The following is an 18,895-nucleotide window of genomic DNA, read 5'->3' on the forward strand; positions in this document are numbered from 1 at the left end:
TGGGAGTTTTCACGGAGATGACCAAGGGGAAAGTGGACAGTGCCATCAGCAAAAGTTCTGAGGCATTTTTCAAATGTCAAAGGAGAAGTGGGCATGTTTGGGAAAACCTTCTAACATTTTTCTGTAAGTGTCCAGTTTCTAGGGGAAGCAGCCAACTCTCCTCAGCAAGCAGATTCAGGTGACTGGCCATTTTGAATAACAGAAGAGGCATCCTGACACTTTAAAACCCCAAGACTGGACAGAAAATAAAACCGTTTACAGTGGTTGCGTTCTGTTAGTGGCTCAAAGATGTTGCACTGAGAGCCGGCTGGGCGGGGGGAGGTGGGGGCGCCCACGTGAGGGCCTGAGCTCCACCAAGAGCCAGGCTTATGATGCCCACCTGATGTGAGGCTTTGTGTGACGTCATGAAGCTGACAGCACCTGTGAATTAGCACAGCACTCACTTTGCAGGTAAACACGACTCAGGAACAGACCGAGCACACAGCCTGTGTGATCTGGACCAGGGAGAGGCCATGTCTGCGTCCAGTCCACCTGCCCTCACAGGACCTGCACAAGCCCCCACACTCACAGGCAAGGAGAGGGTGTCCCGCCCCTCAGATCCCACCTCCAGCAAGTCTCTACCCTTAGGTGACGAATCCCCACTAGAGGAGAGGACATGTGGGCACCTGTAGCCAAAGCCACAAAAACTCCCAGGCCAGGTACATACACTGGGGAGTCCACAGGTGTTGTCCGGTGGTAATCGTGGTCCTGGTCACGCTGGAGGCCACTGCTGCTGCCATAGGGTGTGGGGGGCTTTGTCTGCCTGGCCACATCCTGCCTTCTGAGACCAGCCCTGGTCAGGGGCCACAGCCCTGGAGCTTATCATGCAAACATGCCCAGGAGGCATCTGGTAAATGTTTCTTGAGTGAATAGACAAGGTGATGAGTGAAGGTTGATAGTGACCTGAATTTGGGCCACAGACTCACCCCACACGCGCTTTGGAGGGCAACCCACACCCCGCCCCCATCCAGAGTACTAACCTCACAGGGCACACTGAATTGTCCTGGGGGCTGCTGCCACCACTGAGTCCAGCCCCATTCCTCTGGCCATGGAAGATTCTCAGGCAGGATAGTGGGAGCCGGGACCCCTTGGCTGCTGTCACCTGGGTGGGTGGGGGGGCAGTGCCCCTTCATGAGCAGGTGTGCACTCTACCTTCCAACACTCCCTCTGGTGTTTGGAGGGTGGTGAACACAGGAAGTCCCCGAATGTTGCTTGGACGCCATGATGTCCAGCTCTTCCCCACTGTGGGTGCCACTGTGGCCCTGGCTGGATTTAACTGGAGAAATGCTCACTGGGAGGTACACCTAGCCATCCATGTGAGCACACTCCAGGATGCCCTTACTGCCAGGGAGAGCCCACATGCCTAGCCAGCAAGGACCCTTCTGGATCATAGTCAATCCCACGGGGTATCTTTATTCCCAACCAGGCCCTAGTGGGTGAAGTGGGGCAGGTGATCCCCAGGCAGCCTCAGACAGCCATGACCCACCTCACTCTGCTGTCCCCAGGCCCAAACATACACCACGGGCACCAGGGACCCATTTATGAGGACATTTCATTGCAGGGTCAGGAGGGGTCAGCAGCCCCACTCTGCAAGGCACAGAGAAGGATCGCTAGAGCATAAACCTCTCCAGGAGCTGAGTGAAGCCCCAGGAACCAGTTCTGCTACTATGGCCCCACCCCACAGCTGGCTGGCGGCTGTCAGCTTGTCAGGAGGAGGGAAATCTGGAAATTCCTGCTTCAGAGACCCTCAGGAATCCGGAGGTACCTGTGTCCCCAGAAGGGAGGGCCTGTCACAGAGCCATAGGTCTGAGAGTAGCAAGGCCAGGCCCTTCCTAAGAACACTGCCAGGTGGGCATGACTCCCTGAGCTCTTGTTGTTAATTAGTAGACTTCCTATTTTAGGGTTACAGAAAAATTGAGCAGACAGTACAGAGAGTTCCCACATAGTCTGCCCATTCCCCTATTATTAATATCTTGTTAACAATATTAACATGTGTGATTGTTACAACCAATGAGCTGATATTGATATATTGTTAACTAAAGGCTGTACTGTTCAGTCCTGCATGTTTTATATGTTCCTGTATGTTGACAACTGCAGGTCCGTAGGCACCACTGTGTTGTCCTACTTTTAGGGAAGTGGTCCTGGGCACAGGTGGCTTGGCAGTTCTTCAGCTCACAGAGCCCTGAACCTTGCATAGGAACTGGCTCCACATTGCCCCAGGGGTGGCCTCTGCCCTTTGGTCCAGTGGTTTCCAGGGAGTTCTGAAGCCTTAGCACTGTCACTCATTTGTAATGGGGGGGCGGGCGGGTGTCCTAAGGCGGCCCCTGCCCCTTCCCCAGTGTGAGGCCCTGAGCCCTGACAAGCATACTGTGCTTCAGGGGCAGTTTCTTTACTATGGGGAGCGTCCTGGGTGCGAGGTGCTGCTGGGCTGCCTAGATATGGTTGTGAGTAAGAAGTGGTTGTAGTTTCCAGATTCATAACTGGCAGGTTCCTCCCCCAAGCGGCCTGGGTGGTGGTTTCACTTCGCCCATTGCTCCCCGCACTTCTGCACCCTGGTACCTGCAGCAATGCAGGGCACACACTCCAAGGTGGTGTGGGGAGGGGTGCAGGAGGCCCCTCAGCCTCAGAGCTGCCTGTGAGCCTTGGGGTGACATCCTTTCTTAAGGCTGGGCAGGGCTCTCACCTTGTGCTGTAGCTGGTTGGGGTGGGGGTGGGGGGGCGCGCGGTTGACCTGCCCAGACCAGGGCTTCTCCAAACAGATCCTTCAACTGTAGCCACCTTTAAGGGGTCTGACTCTCCCGCCCAGGGTTCCTGAGGCGGCTCTCAGTTCCAGCTGTTTGGGGCCCTGCAGACAAGGCCTCCCCAGAGGGTGACAATTCCATCCCTACAACCAATTACATTTCTAACTCTTTGACCAGATGAGAAAGGTAAAACATTCAAACCAACAGGTGCAGGAAGTCACCCTCCTCCTCACAGGTCACTTGAAATCCCTCCCGAAATGTATCGTGACGAAAACAAGGTCAGATTTCTCGACCACTTGAGGCTGTTTGAGGCTGTGGAGCTCAGACCAGTACCAGAGAGTCGCAAAGCAGAAAAGCCTGCTTTTGTGAGCACAGAGGTGGCTGCACGGAGCGCCATGGTTCCTTCCCTCTTCCTTCTTCTAGGGTGATGACCTGGTAGGACGGTAGACCCGTCTAAGCAGACCCCATCCACCCTCTAAGCAGACCCAGCCGTGGCTCCTGGCCTCATCACACTGTACTCACCAACTCACCACGCTGGGTCCTGCTAGGACGGGGGTCTTAGTGACTGGGGGCCTCTGCCAATACCTGGAGCCAGTATGGGTTGCCAGGTCTGGTGGTGGTGGCACTCGCATCTAGAGCACAGGGGTCAGGACACCACTAAAACCTAACAAGGCATCAGACAGTCTCCAGGAAGAATCAAGCGGGAGGTTGGGGACACAGGCACCAGACCAACTCCGGGGTTGGGGGTGGTGGGGACGAGCGGGCACAGGTCCGCAGCGATGCAGAGCCCTTCGGGGACGTGGATGCTCTAGAGTCCACGGGGCGCTCAACAGTGGGTAGGTCTCATCTCCAACCACAGCTGGGCTCCTCCCCTCCCGCACGGGCTGCAGACCGGGGCAGAATCCGGACCTCTGCAGAGCACAGGTTTGGATCAGGAACGTCCCTGATGGAGTCTGGTCGCTCACACAGTAGTAGTGGCCCGGCCAGGAGCCCCCACCGCAGCCCAGCGGCCATTCCCGGCTCAGTCTCCGCGATGGGGCCAAGGCGCAGCCGCTGCGGACGCGCCCGCTGGCCCGGCGCCGGCTCAGGTCGCACAGACTTGCGGTCTCGGGTTTCTTCCGCGTCCCGCGGCGTACCGGCCGGGCGCGTGCTGCTGCCCCGTTCTCTCCCGGCTGGGGACTCTCTCTCGGACCCTCCTCCCGGTCCCTCGGGCGGGCCCCTCCTCTCCGCGGGGCCGCCCCAGGACTCCCGGCCAGGGCGCGCAGGGCGCGGAGCTCGCAGCACTCGCAGCGCGCGCACGGGGCGGAGTTCCGGCGGGGGCGGGGCGGCCGGCGGGGGCGGGACGGGGGCGGGACGGGCCCCAGCTGAGCCGGGACGCGGACCGCTGACTCGTCTGCTTCAGAGGCTCGGGTGGCGGCGGCGGGCGCGGAGCTCCCTGCGCGGCTCCCGCGGCTCCAGCGGCTCCAGCGGCCCCGGCTGCGGCCGGGATGGGCGGGCAGCCGCGCCGGGTGCGCGGGGGGCGCACGACGTGACTCGCCTGGACCTGGAGCCCCGCCCGCCCGGCCGCGCCGGGTGGAGGGTCTGCTCTGCAGGCGCGGACGCGGGGTCGGCGGCCAGGCAGAGCCGGAGCATGCGGGGCGCGGCGCGGGCGGCCGGGGGGCGCGCGGGGCAGCTGTGGCCGCGGCCCCCCGCCCCGGGCCCTGGCCCGCCGCCGCCGCTGCTGCTGCTGTTGCTGGGCGCGCTGCTGGGCGGCGCGGGCGCGCAGTACTCGAGCGACCGGTGCAGCTGGAAGGGGAGGTGAGTCCGCCGGCGCGCCCCCAGCCCTCGGGGCCGCTGGCCTCCCTTCCCGTGCCCTCCCCGCTCCGGCCGGCCGAGCGTGCGGGGGCGCGGCCCCGGGCGGGGACTCTGGGGCCCGCTCTCCAGGCCGAGTCCTGTCCGCGTCGCCCCCGCCCCCGGTTCTAGAACAAAAGAGCCCGCGGCGGCCCGGTGCCCTGGCCCGGAGGACGCCCAGAGGGAGGTGCGCCCGCGGCGCGGCGGGGTCGGTCCCGGCCGGACAGCCCGCTCGCCCCGCGCGGACCCCGCATCGGAGGCGGGCGGAGGTCGGTTCTCCGACCCTCCCGGCTCTGCCCGCGGCGAGGACTTGCGCGCCCCGGGCGGGAGGAGCGGGGCCTGCGCTCAGGGCCGAGCGGGAAGGGAGGGCCGGCGGGTCCGCGGGAGGGAGCGGGGGCTTCGGAGGACCGAGCGGGGGCCCTGGCGCCTGCCGGGGTGCCGACCGCTCCCGTGCTCGCGGAGACCCGCGGGCGGACACCTGTGCGCGGGCCGAGTGCGGGGCCTGCCGCGTCCCGCATCCCCGCCCCGGCCCCGGTGAAGGTCAGGCCGCCCTTGGCAGCGCGCGCGCTGGGCTCGGGGAGCCCCCCTTCACGCCCCTCGGCCGTGGCAGCCGAGGACTTTTTTTTTTTCTTTTTTTTTTTTTAAACTGAAGTGTGACAAGCAGAAAGGAGTTGCAAATCACAAGTATACGCGGGCGGGGCGCCTGAGGGCACAGCTACTTTGGTGAGAAACCGCCATCCGCCCAGGGCGCTGTCGCCCCGGGCAGGCGGTTCGGCTCGCAGCTGGAAAAGCCGGTTTTGTGCCGCGGAAGGTGCAGGTTCAGGACTTTTCAGGGATGCGCATCTCCTTCTCTGGAACTCTGTGGGCAGGAGCTGCCCTCGGGTCGCGGGGTCGGGGTGCTCGGTGGAGCAGGGCCTCTACCCGAGCCCTTCGCCCTCACACCTGATGGGAAGACTCCTGCCAGCACACACCTCGTGCTGCTGCGGGAGGTGGGGGGGGGGGGGGGGGGAGGGTGTCACGGGTTTTTTTTGAGTGAAGACAGTTTTTCCGGGAAGCTTGGGGGGTTGTGCCAGGGTGCTGGGCTCTGTGTGAGCAGGGCGGCCGCTGGTCATCTTGGATACTTACAGAGCCAGTTCTCTGTGGAGACTGGCAATCGCCCTGCTCTCTGCTCCCCACTTCCCACCGCCGAAGCCGGGGTTCTGGGCTCCAGAGATCGGGCCTGTGGTGCCCTCCCTCCCTTGCACGCACACCAGAGCTGGGATGCAGGGCTGCTAAGATTGGGGCCACGAGCTTGGAGCTCTGGGGGAGGGCTGGCCTGCAGAATGCTGGCGCCAGCACAGGGCTGGCTGGGAGCCTCTGACTCTGACACACTCTTCCAGGGCTGCCCTTTCCCCCACGCTCCTAATTAAACTCCCTGCCTTGCAGCTTCTGCTGGATGAATCAGTGCACCCCTAAACTGAGGTCTAGGGTGTCCTGCTTCAGCAGATCAAAAACAGAAAGCCTGTCCCACCCTGGGAGCCTGAGTTTCCAGAGGAGGAGCTGACACCCTTTCAGGCTCTCTGAGGACTGTGTGCCTGGAAGGGGGCTGCCTCTCCTGGGGATCAGAGAGGGCTGTGAGTGAGTGCTGGTCATTAGAGCCAACCAGCTCCTGGACCAAGCAGGGGTCTGCCTCCTCTTTTCTACCTGGAGAAGCAGGGACGCTTACCTGCTGCCCTCCTCTCTCCATCTTTGCTAACATACCCCGGGTCTTGGACTGCCTCCAGCTGCCCTCCACTCAGCGCAGAGGCAGAGTCTGCTGGCAGAGGGTGGCTGCAGGGGCTGTCCCAGTGGGATCTGGACGGAAGACAGGCCCAGGCCACATTCCTGGATTATAAGCTCCCCTTCCATTTTAATTGCTGCCCTAGTGATCGATATGCCTTGCAGATCAGCTGACAGATCCTTGCTGTGGAAACTTGGGTTTGCTGGTTTGCCTGCAGACTCCTGTAACATTTATGACTTTTTATGAGCTGTTCTAAAGACAGCACAGGGTGGTGTGAGCCCCAATACCCTGGGTGCGTTCCGATCCCCTGATAGGGAGGGAGTTGCTCTTTATGATACTGGCCACTCACATTTGACAGGCTGAAATGCGTGTCTGGGTGTTTCCAAGCAATTAAGCAGGAGGTTTTGCAATCTCGATCCCTTGTGCAGGGGCAGGACAGCGCCCTGATCTTTATTAGGCTGTGGTTGTAAAGGTGGACCACGAACCTTCCCACTGCCGTCGGCAGGGTTTGTGGGTCTGTCATACCTTGGCTAGCTCTCCTACTGGGTGGGGAGATGAAAGGTAACTCCAGTGATAACCTCTGGGTTTCGCCCTTGATCGAAGCTCTTCCTGACTTAAGTGAACAAGAGACCATAATTTACTCCTGGTGACTCAGGTGAGCCAGGCTGTGGGTGTGAGTAGTAAGAACCCTGCTGCCACCACACTGACCCCTGCAGAAAGTCCCATGTCGGTTTGGAATTTGCTGTCCTTTGCCTGAAGGTGTGTCTACACTTCCCTGGGGAGTGACACTGGCGGGCTCTTTGTTGTTGTTGTTGTTTTTTGAGAAATAAAGGAATCTAGTTTAAATAGCCCAAGATCAATCAGTGTTGTCAGCTCCGTAAGAGTGACTAGAACCAGAGTGTTTTCTGTCTAGCTTCATCACATCAGAAAGCAGGTATCTTATTTTTGCCTGATTAGTGTGTCACTTGCATGCCATGTGAAAATCATTAATGCCACCATCAGTGACATCACAGATGTGGCACATTTTTCCACCTCCAGCAATTTTGCATAAACAGAAGTTTTTTCAGGTTTGCTGTGGTGCTGGAAACCTAGAGGTGAGAGATTTAGCTAGATGTTCTGGTGAGCACCAGACAGGCTCGGAGTCCTTGATTTCTTTCATTAAAGGCTCAGTGGGGTCCCAGGCTGATCAGAGTCGGTGAGCATCTGAGTGGCGGTCTTGCACATCACATGCTACCGACCTTCATGTGAACACTCCTGTGTTGAGTGCCTGGCTCACGTCTTGTTGATCTCAGTCCTTCAGGAGAACATGAGGGAGAGCAGAACAGAGGGGCGTGCTGGCCGTGGACCCTGGGATGGGCATAGACAATTCTCTGGGTGGCAGTGAAGACGTCAGGTAAAGGGTGGACATTTCTTCTAAGTCCACTTTCGTGTTGTTCCCGGTCCTCTTATAGTCGAGTGACTTATGAATAAATGGAGCCAGGTGTAGTGCACAAGATGTACAGGGTCATCTGTGCAGGCTGGGGACAGCCATGGGCTGGCCATCTGTCCCCCACAAGCGTTCCCTCTGCCCTTGCCTAAGATATGGGTGGGGGGTGGACCTCTCTGTTTCCCTGTCCACTGTTTGGATTAAAGTGACTTAGTGAGAAGTATCCGAAGCCTTTGGTATGGGCTTTCTTTTCCCTTGAGCCCCAGGGTCCCTCCCCGACGGAGAGGAAAGTGAAGCCTGGACAGGATGGTTTTTAGGGGAGAGAGCTTTGAGGATTGGTGTCTGGGCACAGGGCAAGTGTCCAGCTGCCCCTTGAGGCTGGAGACAGGAGAGGAGGGACACTGTGATAAAGTTTGTTTTGGCTGCCCGAGAGCAGAGGTGATTATAGTCATCTGTGTCAACCACTTACCATTTAGTCTAATTTTTTCACACAGCACTATAATTATGCTCGTCCACACATATGTGTCAGAGGAGCTTATATGAGTTTTATTTGACTGTAATTTGTAAGTCTGTTTTGCGTGTGTGGCTCTGGTAGGCGTCTGAGGCCAGGCCGGCTGCTAGTGACCCAGGGCCTTGCGGGGGCGGGGAGCGGGGTTGGGGGGGGGTCACCTCCTTGACACCTCCCTCTGATGTGGTCTGCAGGATGACTGTGCAGCCCCAGCCCACAGCTGGCCATCGAATGAAAAGTGAGGTTTTTTGGAGCCCAGAGCATGAGTCACCAACAGTAAATGCAAACCATATGTTACGCGTTTTCTCCTCTGTAGAAAAGGTTTCTGGTAACTCACCCAGGCCTGGGCTCTGAATATAGCATTGTTTATTACACATAAAAATCCTAAGAATGTGGGTGAACCTGTCTGAGATCCGATCAGAACCAAATTTCATGTAATAAAACACTTGGTTGAAGTCATTGGTTGAGTTCCAGGGCTGCTTGGTGGTTATGACGTAACCATCAGCACAAGCTGACATTCACATTAAAATTTCGAGTAGGGGAAACTTTAACGTTTTTGATGGTTTCAATTTCTTGAAAACATAACGTAATGACTTTACTCAAGACCTGTCTCACGAAGAGTGTACAGACTTCATTTTTTCCTATTTAGCATTTATTAGGAGTGAGATTAACTTGGTAGAAGCTTCCCCTTGGGAAGATGAAAGGTCTGCTCACTGTTTGCGTCTCTCTCCTGTGGCTTGTTCACGCATTCCCTCCCATGCCTCTCCCCCATGGAGGACCATTACCTTACTTTTGTAATTTGCTGTGATGATATTTGAGTTTATTTTTAAAGATATGATTGGCAATGCAGGGTCTTCAGGTTTGCAAATGGAAACACTTGCCCCTATCTGTGAGGTGCTAAAGACAAAAGTCACCGACAACCTCCAGCCCCCCCAAGCTGCTAACATTCCTATTTGGTTTCAAAGCTACTCTTTGGACCAAGTGAACCGCTCCTTGTTTTCACACTCAGTGGGAATCTGCCATCGTTCTGGCCCTCGGTTGGTCATCTGGAACTCGGGTTTATGCCAGAGTCCTGTTGGTGTGTCCTTGAACGTGTTCCGGAAGGTCCCCCCTTCCGTGGTTCTTCCCCCATTGCATGCATCGCCACCCTGACGCGGGGAGCCCCAAGGGCATGGGCGCCCAGTGCTGCAGCCTTGAAGGCTGGCAGATGGAGCGTCGAGTTGCTGAGAGGGTCTGAGACAAACATTGTCTACGCGCATCAGGGCGTGGGCCCGTGTCACCGTGACTCTCTGGGGCAGGCCTGCCGGAGGGGACTGTCGCTCCCTGGAAACGGCCCCTTGCAGCAGGGCAGAGGTGGTGGCAGCCCGCATGTGGGTGAGGGGCTGCTCATGCACCTGGGTGGGCGTCCCCCAGGCGGGTACATGTGGGGTGCCGGGCACCGGCTGACGCGTGTCCCCTCTGCAGCGGGCTGACGCACGAGGCCCACAGGAAGGAGGTGGAGCAGGTGTACCTACGGTGCTCGGCGGGCTCTGTGGAGTGGATGTACCCGACTGGGGCTCTCATCGTCAACGTGCGGCCCAACACCTTCCCGCCCTCCCGACGACACCTGACTCTGTGCATCAAGCCCCTCAGGGACTCCTCGGGCGCCAATATTTATTTGGAAAAAACTGGAGAGCTGCAGCTGCTGGTGCGGGACGGGGACCGTGGGCCCCGCCAGGTGCACTGCTTTGGCTTCGAGCAGCGGGGCCTGTTCGTGGAGGCAACGCCCCAGCAGGACATTAGCCGGAGGACCACGGGTTTCCAGTACGAGCTGACCAGCCGGCACGCGGAGTCAGACCTGCGTGCCCAGTCAGGTGAGTGGCAACCTCCGGGGCGGGGAGGGCAGTGTTCCCCTCCCACGGTCTCTGTGAGAACCCGCCTGCTGCTGGCAGACGGGCCCCCCGTGCGATGGGCATTGGGCGTGTGTGGCCCCGTTAGTGTTGTGGGTGTTTTGCACGTGGGGAAACAACACAGTCTCAGGAGGCGTGTTTGAGGAGGGTGAACACACGTGCCCTGAGAACGGCCATAGGTCGGACCTGAGAGCCGTGATGGGGTGTGGTCCTGGCTCCCTGCTCCTCTTCTGTGCTCGAGACTGTAATCGGAAATGGGTGCTGTGGCCATTCATACTGCCCCTGTGTTTCTTCTGATATGTGGATTGGCTGTGTGTTTTTGACATCAGCTGCAGCCTCTGACACGTCAAGTTTTGGGTGGGAGCCAAGGGTGATTCACTCTCCAGAGAGGTGCAGAGCCTTGCTGACCTGAATTGTGGAGCTGGTCCCAGCTTCCGGAGGCATTTTGTGGGTGGGTGTTACAAGGGCCACCCCATGTGGAGTGGAGACAACGGCAGCGAGTCAGGTGGCACAGGAGCTCACCCGGGTTAGTGAGGTGAGTGAGGACCTCTCAGGGGTTCCCGTGAGGCCGGCCCTCGAGGAGCCTTCTCCACCGCAGAGCCCTTCTCGTTGTGGTGCTGGCAGGAGTCCCCTCAGCAGCAAAGGGTGTGTGTGTGTGTGTGCACGTGGGGACTGTGAGTTGGCAGACAGCTTGGCAGGGCCCTGTGTGGAAGGTGGCGTTGGTTTCTGAAAAGTTCCAGAGACAGAGACTGAGGAGGAGTGAGTGGCCCCAGAGCTCTCGCGTGGGGCGGGTCTCGCCCCATGTGCCATGAACAAGGACTGAAGTCCTCGTCTTATATAGACACCCATGCCAAGCGTGGCCCTTGCTCGAAGGCATAGATGACCTCCTGGGGTCCAAGTGTGTGGGGTGGGGGTCCTAGTGTACCACTTGTGTCAGTCCTGAAGCTGGTTGTGGTGAGGCGCCTTCTGGTTGAGGGGGTGTGAGCTTGGATTGTCCTGTGAGTAGGTTCCAAGAAGGCCATTCTCCAGGTGACCAGCTGGCCCGGATGATGGGCAGGTAGGGGTGCCATGGCATTGAGTGGTGCAGTCCAGGGAGGAATGCTGCTACCACCCCCAGTACACGCGGCGGTCCCAGTACAAGGAGTGACCCGGGCCCAAGTGGCAGCAGTGCTAAGGCAGAGACACCTGGTTTGAGGGGTGGGTCGTCTCCAAGAATAGTATAATTCTCCACATTTTTAGTAAATGAGATGTTTAATTCAAGTAAAACAGATCTGCTAGGATTTGAAATGTAGACTTTTCTCCTGTATGTGAATCTGCATTTTATCGTTCTGCATTCTTGGCTCAGATCAGTTTTCAAAACCTTCAGTCTCTCTCAAACTAAACTGGTGTGTTGGAGAACTTCAGTGTAGGATTGCCCGGGTAGGACCCCCTTCCCCCTCCAAGTGCCAGCCGCCCGGGTAGGACCCTGCCCCCCTCCAAGTGCCAACTGCCCGGGTAGGACCTCCACCCCCCTCCCAGTGCCAGCCGCCCGGCTAGGACCCCCACTTGGAAAGGCAGCACTGGAAGCTGCTGTAAATCTCAGGACCTGAATGATATTTTAACCACAACAGCCTTTATCTTGATGACCAGCTATAGGAGGGTGGGTTAGAGAGCTAGAGGAGGGTACCCCAGCCTCGCTGTAGGGGACCTAGAGATAAACTAATAGTAAAAACAAAATCTGGAAAAACCCAGTCACTGAATTTAATGCTTGTGGCTGAGTGAAGCAGATGTTAGAAACTTGTTAACAATTTCTTTTTTTTTTTTTTTTTGAAGTATTTTATTTTTAAGTAATCTCTACACCCAACGTGGGACTCAAACTCACGACCCCAAGATCAGGAGTCCCATGCTCCACTGACGCCTCTTACTGATTGAATGTTGATGGCCCTTTAAAGATATTTGCTGCTGGTCCCTGTTCTCTTGTGGCTTGAGCTTCCTTCCACCTGGTGGGTCATTCTTACCAGATGCTGGCGCTGCCTGTGTAGCCAGTTGTTTCTTTGTTGGGCACCTGAGCGCTTCCATTTGTCCAGAAGGAAAATGCACAAGGGTGGCCATGGGCTGGGATGACTCAGAGACCATGGCTCCACCCTCGGGGACCAGAGACTTAGTCTCTCTCCCTCTCCTTGTGGGCAGGGTCTGTGCACCCCAGGTTCCCCTGGTCCCTGTTTTCAGGCCAGGACAGTGAGCAGATTTGGGAGAGGCCTGTGGGATCAGTGGTTGGGCTGTCCTAGGTTCCAATGGGGCTGCCGGGACAAGGTCCTGCACGATGGTGGGTTGTCTGGTCACAGCCTCTGCTTGCCCTCTGTGCATCTCTCGAGACCCCATGTAGGACGTTCCGCTGTGGCTGGACATTGGGCAGTCTGGGTGGCCCAGGGGTTCCCTTCTTACCTCTCCCCCACCCCTGACATATGCCCACTGGGCCCTGGAGCATCTGTTTAAACCCGGCGCCTGCAGGGATCCAGGCACCCCGTGGATAGTGGGGTATGAATGTGCGTCTGTGCGTTGGCCAGGAATCAGGCCTGGGACAGCCCAGAAACTTAGCAACTGTCAGAACTGGGGGTGGGGGACTCAGATGTGTGTGGGGTTCTAGGAGCTGGGATGGAAACAGGCACAGATTCTGGGCCCTTCCTGGGGGCTCAGCACTTTCTCAGCCTGAGGGAGATGAGGGGCAGCGGGGCTCTGGGGAGGCTTGTGCGTCCTTCTCCCCGGGGTGTTTGCCTTTCATCAGGGGATGGGCTCCTAAGCCTTTAATGCCAAAGGAATGGGTATGTAATGTGGAATGTCGGTGCCAGCCATCTGGCAGCAATGATGTCTGCCGGGCCAGGCAGGCTCTCAGATGGTAGTGCGTGGCTCCTGGCTCTCTCCTGTTCTGGCCCTGGCCGTAGCTGCAGGAAACTTGGGTGAAGCTGGAGGCTGGACACCTGTGACGTGGAGGTGTGCAGGTGCCTGTGGGCTGGGCAGTCAAGTGATCCTGCCTGCTGCGGAGGTGGAAGAGCCTTCTCCCTCACTGGTGACTCATAGTAGCTTCTAGTTTGTGCTGACTTGAAAACAGAGAGGCTCCCGGATGAGAGATGTGTTGTGAGCCTCACGGCCCCGGACGGTCCCGCTTGGGAGTGTTTGCACTGAGTGCGGTCGCCTGGTGTGCACTTGAATAACCAGCTTCCTGGTATGGTCTGAGATGCACTGACACCCAAGAAAAGGCCAGAATGGAGAGGTAGGCCACTCCTTACAGGCGCAGATTGAGGGGTGGGTGGTAGGAGGTGACCTGAGGGGTGGAGGGGGGGGTGCGGGATTGAGCCTCCTTTCCCCACCCTGCCCTCCTCCTCCCCCTCCTCCTCCTCCATGGGCCTCACCAGGGCATCTGAAAAACTCTGGCAGGACACAAAAGGTGGGCAAGAGGCCAGATCCAGCTAACTAATGGATGAAACTCTAGGCCACTCCTGGAACCCGGCCGGGCTGTCTGGGGGCCGTCCTCCCCAGAGCCCTGATGTACGTGGGGAAGCAGGCACACCAGGACCCTCTGTTGCCCAGTAGGGTTGGGGATGTGTGGTGGTGGCCAGTGAAGGATGGCAGGGGGTTGCTCTGTCTGGTTCTAGGGGGTGGAGACAAACATTCTCCTTGGTTTGCCTGGGGCAGCCCAGGTGGAACCCTGATTCCAGTCTGTTCTTTTATTCCTCCGGGAGCCGAACAGCAGGGGCTTACCGGCTTGGCCACATCTACCTTCTGGGGCTTGGGGTTTGGGGTCCATGTGATGCCTACCCAGAGCAGGCTTCCTTGAGCAGATGAGGTGGGAAGACAGTGGCATTTTAGACCCACAGCGAGAGGGGATGGTGCTGGCCATTAATGCATGAAAGTTATTGGCGTTGCTGGCCGGTAGCCCGAGTCACGCGGTTTCCAGTGTGCTCCATCCCCCTTCCTTGGTCAAACCTGCTGTGTTTGATGTGTTGGGGGGGGGGGGTGGTGAATGATGCCCGAGGGGTGGGCTGGGTGGGTACCGAGCCCCCCACTAAGGAGCTCTCTCGGTTTGGTGGTGGCCCTGATGGGCTGTGGGGGATGAGTGGCAAAGGTCAGCAGAAGTCGAAAGAAGCCTCATTATGTCCTAGAAGCAGAAAAGGAGAGAAGAGATTTTCCCCCCAAAGGATCGTTTATTTTCTGTAATTATCTTTCATCTCGCCCATCTCTGCACTCCTGGGATGAAAGCGTGTGGCATCCACCTGCTTTCTCAGCAGGAACAGGGTGGGGTGGCAACAGGCCAGGAGGAGAGGTGGGGGAGATTGAGATATCCCCGCGGTGGCTGACCACCTCGGGGTGGCACCAGCCCGCAGCTGGCTGTGGTGAAAGAGGAGGAGGCTCCAGAACCTCATGTGGCAGCTGGGCCTCAGCTCACACCAGCCCCGTGCCGGCCGTGTCCCCTCCCTGTGCAGTGCTGCACCCACCAAACCTGCCACCTGTCACTGGCTGCAGTGACGACCCCAGCGGATGTCCTCATGCACAGTTTTCCCTTTGGAAGTTGTGTGTGTATGCCTGGTTGTCCTTCCTGCCAGACCAGCGTGCGGCCATCTGCAGACCTGTCCCAGGCCAGGGCCTAGCATGAAGCGTGCTGCCCTCCCCCCCTGCCCTCCCCCGTCCTCCTGCCTGCACCTGCTGTCCTCACCTGGGTCCCTGCAGTAGCCCCAGCTGCTCTCCCTGACCCTGTGTTTTCCTTCTTCAGTTCATTTTGTGCACATTCCGGAAGACTCTCCCTAAGATGCCCACACCTCAGCCAACCCCTCTCAAAGAACTGTAAACCCAACTGGGCTCTTGGCTGCTCCCTCCTCACCTTCCCCTGCAAGGAAACAAGATTCAATGTGTCCGAAACCAGCACATTTCACTGCCTTTATGAGCCCAACTCCGATTAATAATTGTTTCCAGATTGCTTCTCTTGGCATCCACAGACTGGATTTTCCAATGAGGTGACCTGTGCTTTGTAAAACTCAGAATTATGAGGGAAGTCTCCAGGGTGGCACTTTATTAGCTCAGCTGTGGTGGTATCGGCTCCCTGAGGCTTCTGGTGGGAGGATCTGCGGGCTGCTGACTGCCCTCCGCCGGGGCCCCAGGCACCCCCACAGCTTCGGCAGTGCAGTGGGGGTGTGAGTAGGTGGCCACCCCGGACAGGCTCCTTGCCGCCTTCCTCCTTAGCCCTCAGCGGGCATCCCCGGGCCTGTGTCCACGGAGAGGGTCAAGCTCTCGGGCTTGGTGAGTTGCGGGCCGCCAGGCCGGGTATCTGACTGCCGGGTGTGGCCTGGGCTTGTTGCTGTACCACTGCTGCCTTTGTGGGCAGTGCCTGTGGTCTGTCTCGGCCAACTCAGAACCTGAGATGTGCCTCTAGAGAGCTTGTGTGGACCGAGCTTCCCACCCACCCTCACTTGGAGCATCTAGAGGCCTGGCCCCCAGGGGCTCCTCTCTCCTGGGCAGATGCTTTATGAGGGGTGCCCGGGATGACGCCTCTGACCCCCTGGCACAGGGGCTGAAATTAGACCTTGCCTCTGAGCAGAACTAGAGAGCCCGGCCTCGTCATGCCCTATGTGTGTGGGCAGCGGGCCGCTGGAGGGGTGTGCAGGGTAGGGGACCCCCAGTGGGCTGCCTTCTTTTTTAAGAGAGGCCTTGAGGCTGGGGGTCTATACATGGAAGCAAAGTGCCCTAGGTGGGCAGCAGTCTTTGGGATTTGGAGCTGGGTAGGACAGCCTCTCGGCCAGGCTGGCCAGGCTTCAACACACCCAACCGGCTCTGCTATTCCTGTAGCTTCGCCAGGTTCCCGAGAACCTGATAGAAGCGGCAGGCAGTGTGTGGGCCAATGAGTCACGTCCCCCTGAGCTGGCCTGGGGCACACACATCCTCCCCTGCCCAGGGCAGGACCACCAGGGCCAGTGCTTGGAAACTCCTGTCCACCCCCTGGGGTCCGCAGAGACCCCGTGCTGCCTAGGGCAGCACAGACCCTGTGCCCCGCGCCCCAGAAGGCCTCTCTGAGCTCTAGCTGCTCGGTGCCTGGCCTTGCCCCCGAGGCCTCGAGTCTGCTGCCGCCAGGGTACAGGTGACTGCTCACCCGGTTTGCGTGTGAGGGCCAGCAAATGCCAAAGCCAGGACGTTCCGGGGCCTTGAGAAGGTGATCTTATTCCAGCAAGACTTCATACCTAACCTTTGCCTGAGCTGGGCGGATTTGTGCCAGACCCTAGAGACTCAGCGGCCAGGGGGCAGAGGCCTTGAAAAGTGCAGTGTGACTGCCAATTCATGTTGTGTCCTCCCAAATCCAGTGCTGGGTTAGGAGTGCCGTGGTCTGGGGGGAGTTGCCAGAGGCTTGTGCCCCCCCGCCTTTCTTGAGGCCTCACCCAATCTGAGGAAGTTAGGGTGAGGGCCGTGCTGGGGCAGAAGTTAGTGGGGTGGGGCCTGGTTTGGCTGGAGGAAGCCAGCCCCCACCCTCACCCCGCCAGGCTGTGGGGGTTTGGGGATTCTGTGAACCAGGCTTGCCGTAGACGGTGTTTGCAGGCAGTGATCTGGTCTGAGGTCAGGGGTCTGGGGAAGGGGGCTGTGCTGATGGCTGGGACTTGTTTGGACGAGAGCCCCACGGCCTCGGCCTGCAGACGTGACCCTCGATGTTCACCGACACCTTCGGCAACCAGTGCCCTGACCTTCTGGTCTCGGCTACAGATGGGGACCTGGGGAGCAGGTGTTGTGTGAGTGGCTGGTGTGGCTGTGGAGGCTGGGAAGGAGGCGACTCTCAGCCAGCCTGGTGTGGGGGACGTAGCTTCCGACCAGCTCAGGTTGGTTTCCCGTTGGTGATGGGCCTGGGAGAGTGGTTTGCCCCGGGGCCCAGCAGTTGCTGCACCAACAAGCTAGGTGGGGACCAGCACGGACGCCCACTGTCCCTCGGGGTGCGGTGCACGCCCTTCATAGCCACATCTTGAGCTTGGGGTTCCCTGGATTCATCAGCCCCCGCCCCCCGTGTGGTGGCCGAGGTTGGGTCCTCTGTCCTGTTCCCTTGAGGTCAGAGCTCTTACGGGACCTGGTGGGTGTGAGCGGGGTCTGTGTCCCGCAGACCCTACTCCTAACCCTGTTCTCTCCCCGCAGCCCCGTGCCGCCCCTGCAGCGACACAGAGGTGCTGTTGGCGGTCTGCACCAGTGACTTCGGTAAGTGTCCTCGTGCTCCTGCCACACGTCAAGAGCCCCGCTTGGGCCTGGGAGGGCCTTCCAGTGCTGGCACTCAGCTTGGGGAGGAGACGGCTGAGGGCATTGGGCTTGGAGGTGTAATAGGGGAGGGACAGATCTGTGCCGGATGAGAGGGGTGGGAGTCCTGTTCAAGGTGGTCACTGAGCATTTTCCTCCAAGGCATGGTCTAGCCTCACCTCAGAGTCCTGCTCTCCTCTGGGCCCCTGTGGACGCTCCAGCAGGAGTTCCTGGTCCTGGGGGTCTGAGGAGCCTGGGGGCTCCGGAGCTGAGATCAGGACTCAGCTGCGTGTTTTTGCTCTTGGGCAGCAGGGGGGGGGAAGCACTCTGGGCGGGGGGAAGGCAGCCCGGCTGGACCCTGCTCTGAGCGCCTCCAGCTCGGAGGGCAGTAGTGTGGTGGGAGTGCAGAGCTCCTTTCCACGTTTTGGTCCTGCATCTGGAAGATGGGGGACCTTGCCCTGGGCCTGCTCTGCCCAGCTCCCTCCCATCACCCCCTCCCCTCTGAGCTGCCCCGTTTCTGTCCCACCTGGATACAGGGCAGCAGTAGATGTTGTGTGTTAATTGCGGTTGTGTCTTGTTCTAACTTGAAACGTTGATGCACACAATGTGACTTCTGTCTTCTGTTTCTCCCCACTTATATGGCTGTTATCCCTGACAGAGTCTGAGTGGCAGGGACAACCCCTAGAGGGCCTCAAATGTCTGAACTGGTCTTTCTAATGGGATTTCTGGAATGCAGAATTCAGGGTCAGCCCCTGCAGGGTCACCCCTGGTGACCCCACTGACTCCCGTGTTCTTGCCTCCGTAGTCGTCCGAGGCTCCATCCAGGACGTCACCCACGAACCAGAGCAGCAGGAGTCCGCCATCCACCTGCACGTGAACCGGCTGTACCGGCAGAAGAGCACTGTCTTCCGGCCAGCCCCGGAGGGCGGTGGCTGGAGGGGGCACGTCACCACGCTATTGGAGTGCGGTGTGAGGCCCGGACGTGGGGAGTTCCTCTTCACGGGCCACATACACTTCGGGGAGGCCCACCTTGGCTGCGCCCCGCGCTTCAAGGACTTCCAAAGGATGTACAAGGATGCTGAGGAGAAGGGCCTGAACCCCTGCGAGATGGGCACAGAGTGACTGTGGGTGGCCACCGCTGCTGCCACAGCGGGCTCTCGGACCTGGGCTCCCCGGCGCACAAGCCACGTCTGACCCCACGAGGTCCTGGCCAAGGACTCCCTGACTGATTGGAAATGTTGTAAGATGCAAACTAAGTTATTATATTTTTTTTAAAAAAGAAACGTCCATAGGAAATAAACTCCAGTGTCTTAAAATGCCTTGTGTACCATTTCATGCTGTGTTTCCAAAGCACCTGACGGGATTGTGTTGGGCTGGTGTGTTGGGTAGGGCTCTGGGGCCGGAGCCCCTGGAGGATGCCCAGCACCAGGCTTTGTACAAAGCTCGGGGACCATTTAGAGTGGTTTC

The 18,895-nt window shown here is 58.8% G+C and overlaps 1 protein-coding gene across 1 annotated transcript; it reads left to right on the top strand.

Moving 5' to 3' along the window:
* Positions 1-4,169: 4,169 nt before the first annotated feature.
* Positions 4,170-18,744, top strand: METRNL (meteorin like, glial cell differentiation regulator). The gene is made up of 4 exons (XM_086688350.1): positions 4,170-4,577; positions 9,768-10,156; positions 17,333-17,392; positions 18,234-18,744. The coding sequence occupies exons 1-4, from the start codon at positions 4,411-4,413 to the stop codon at positions 18,548-18,550; spliced, it is 933 nt and encodes a 310-aa protein (XP_086544476.1). The 5' UTR covers positions 4,170-4,410; the 3' UTR covers positions 18,551-18,744.
* Positions 18,745-18,895: the final 151 nt, after the last annotated feature.

The sequence above is a fragment of the Puma concolor genome, chromosome E1 (genome assembly GCF_028749965.1).
Source record: "Puma concolor isolate L17-30 chromosome E1, mPumCon1.1.hap2, whole genome shotgun sequence".
NCBI classification, from domain to species: Eukaryota; Metazoa; Chordata; class Mammalia; order Carnivora; family Felidae; genus Puma; species Puma concolor.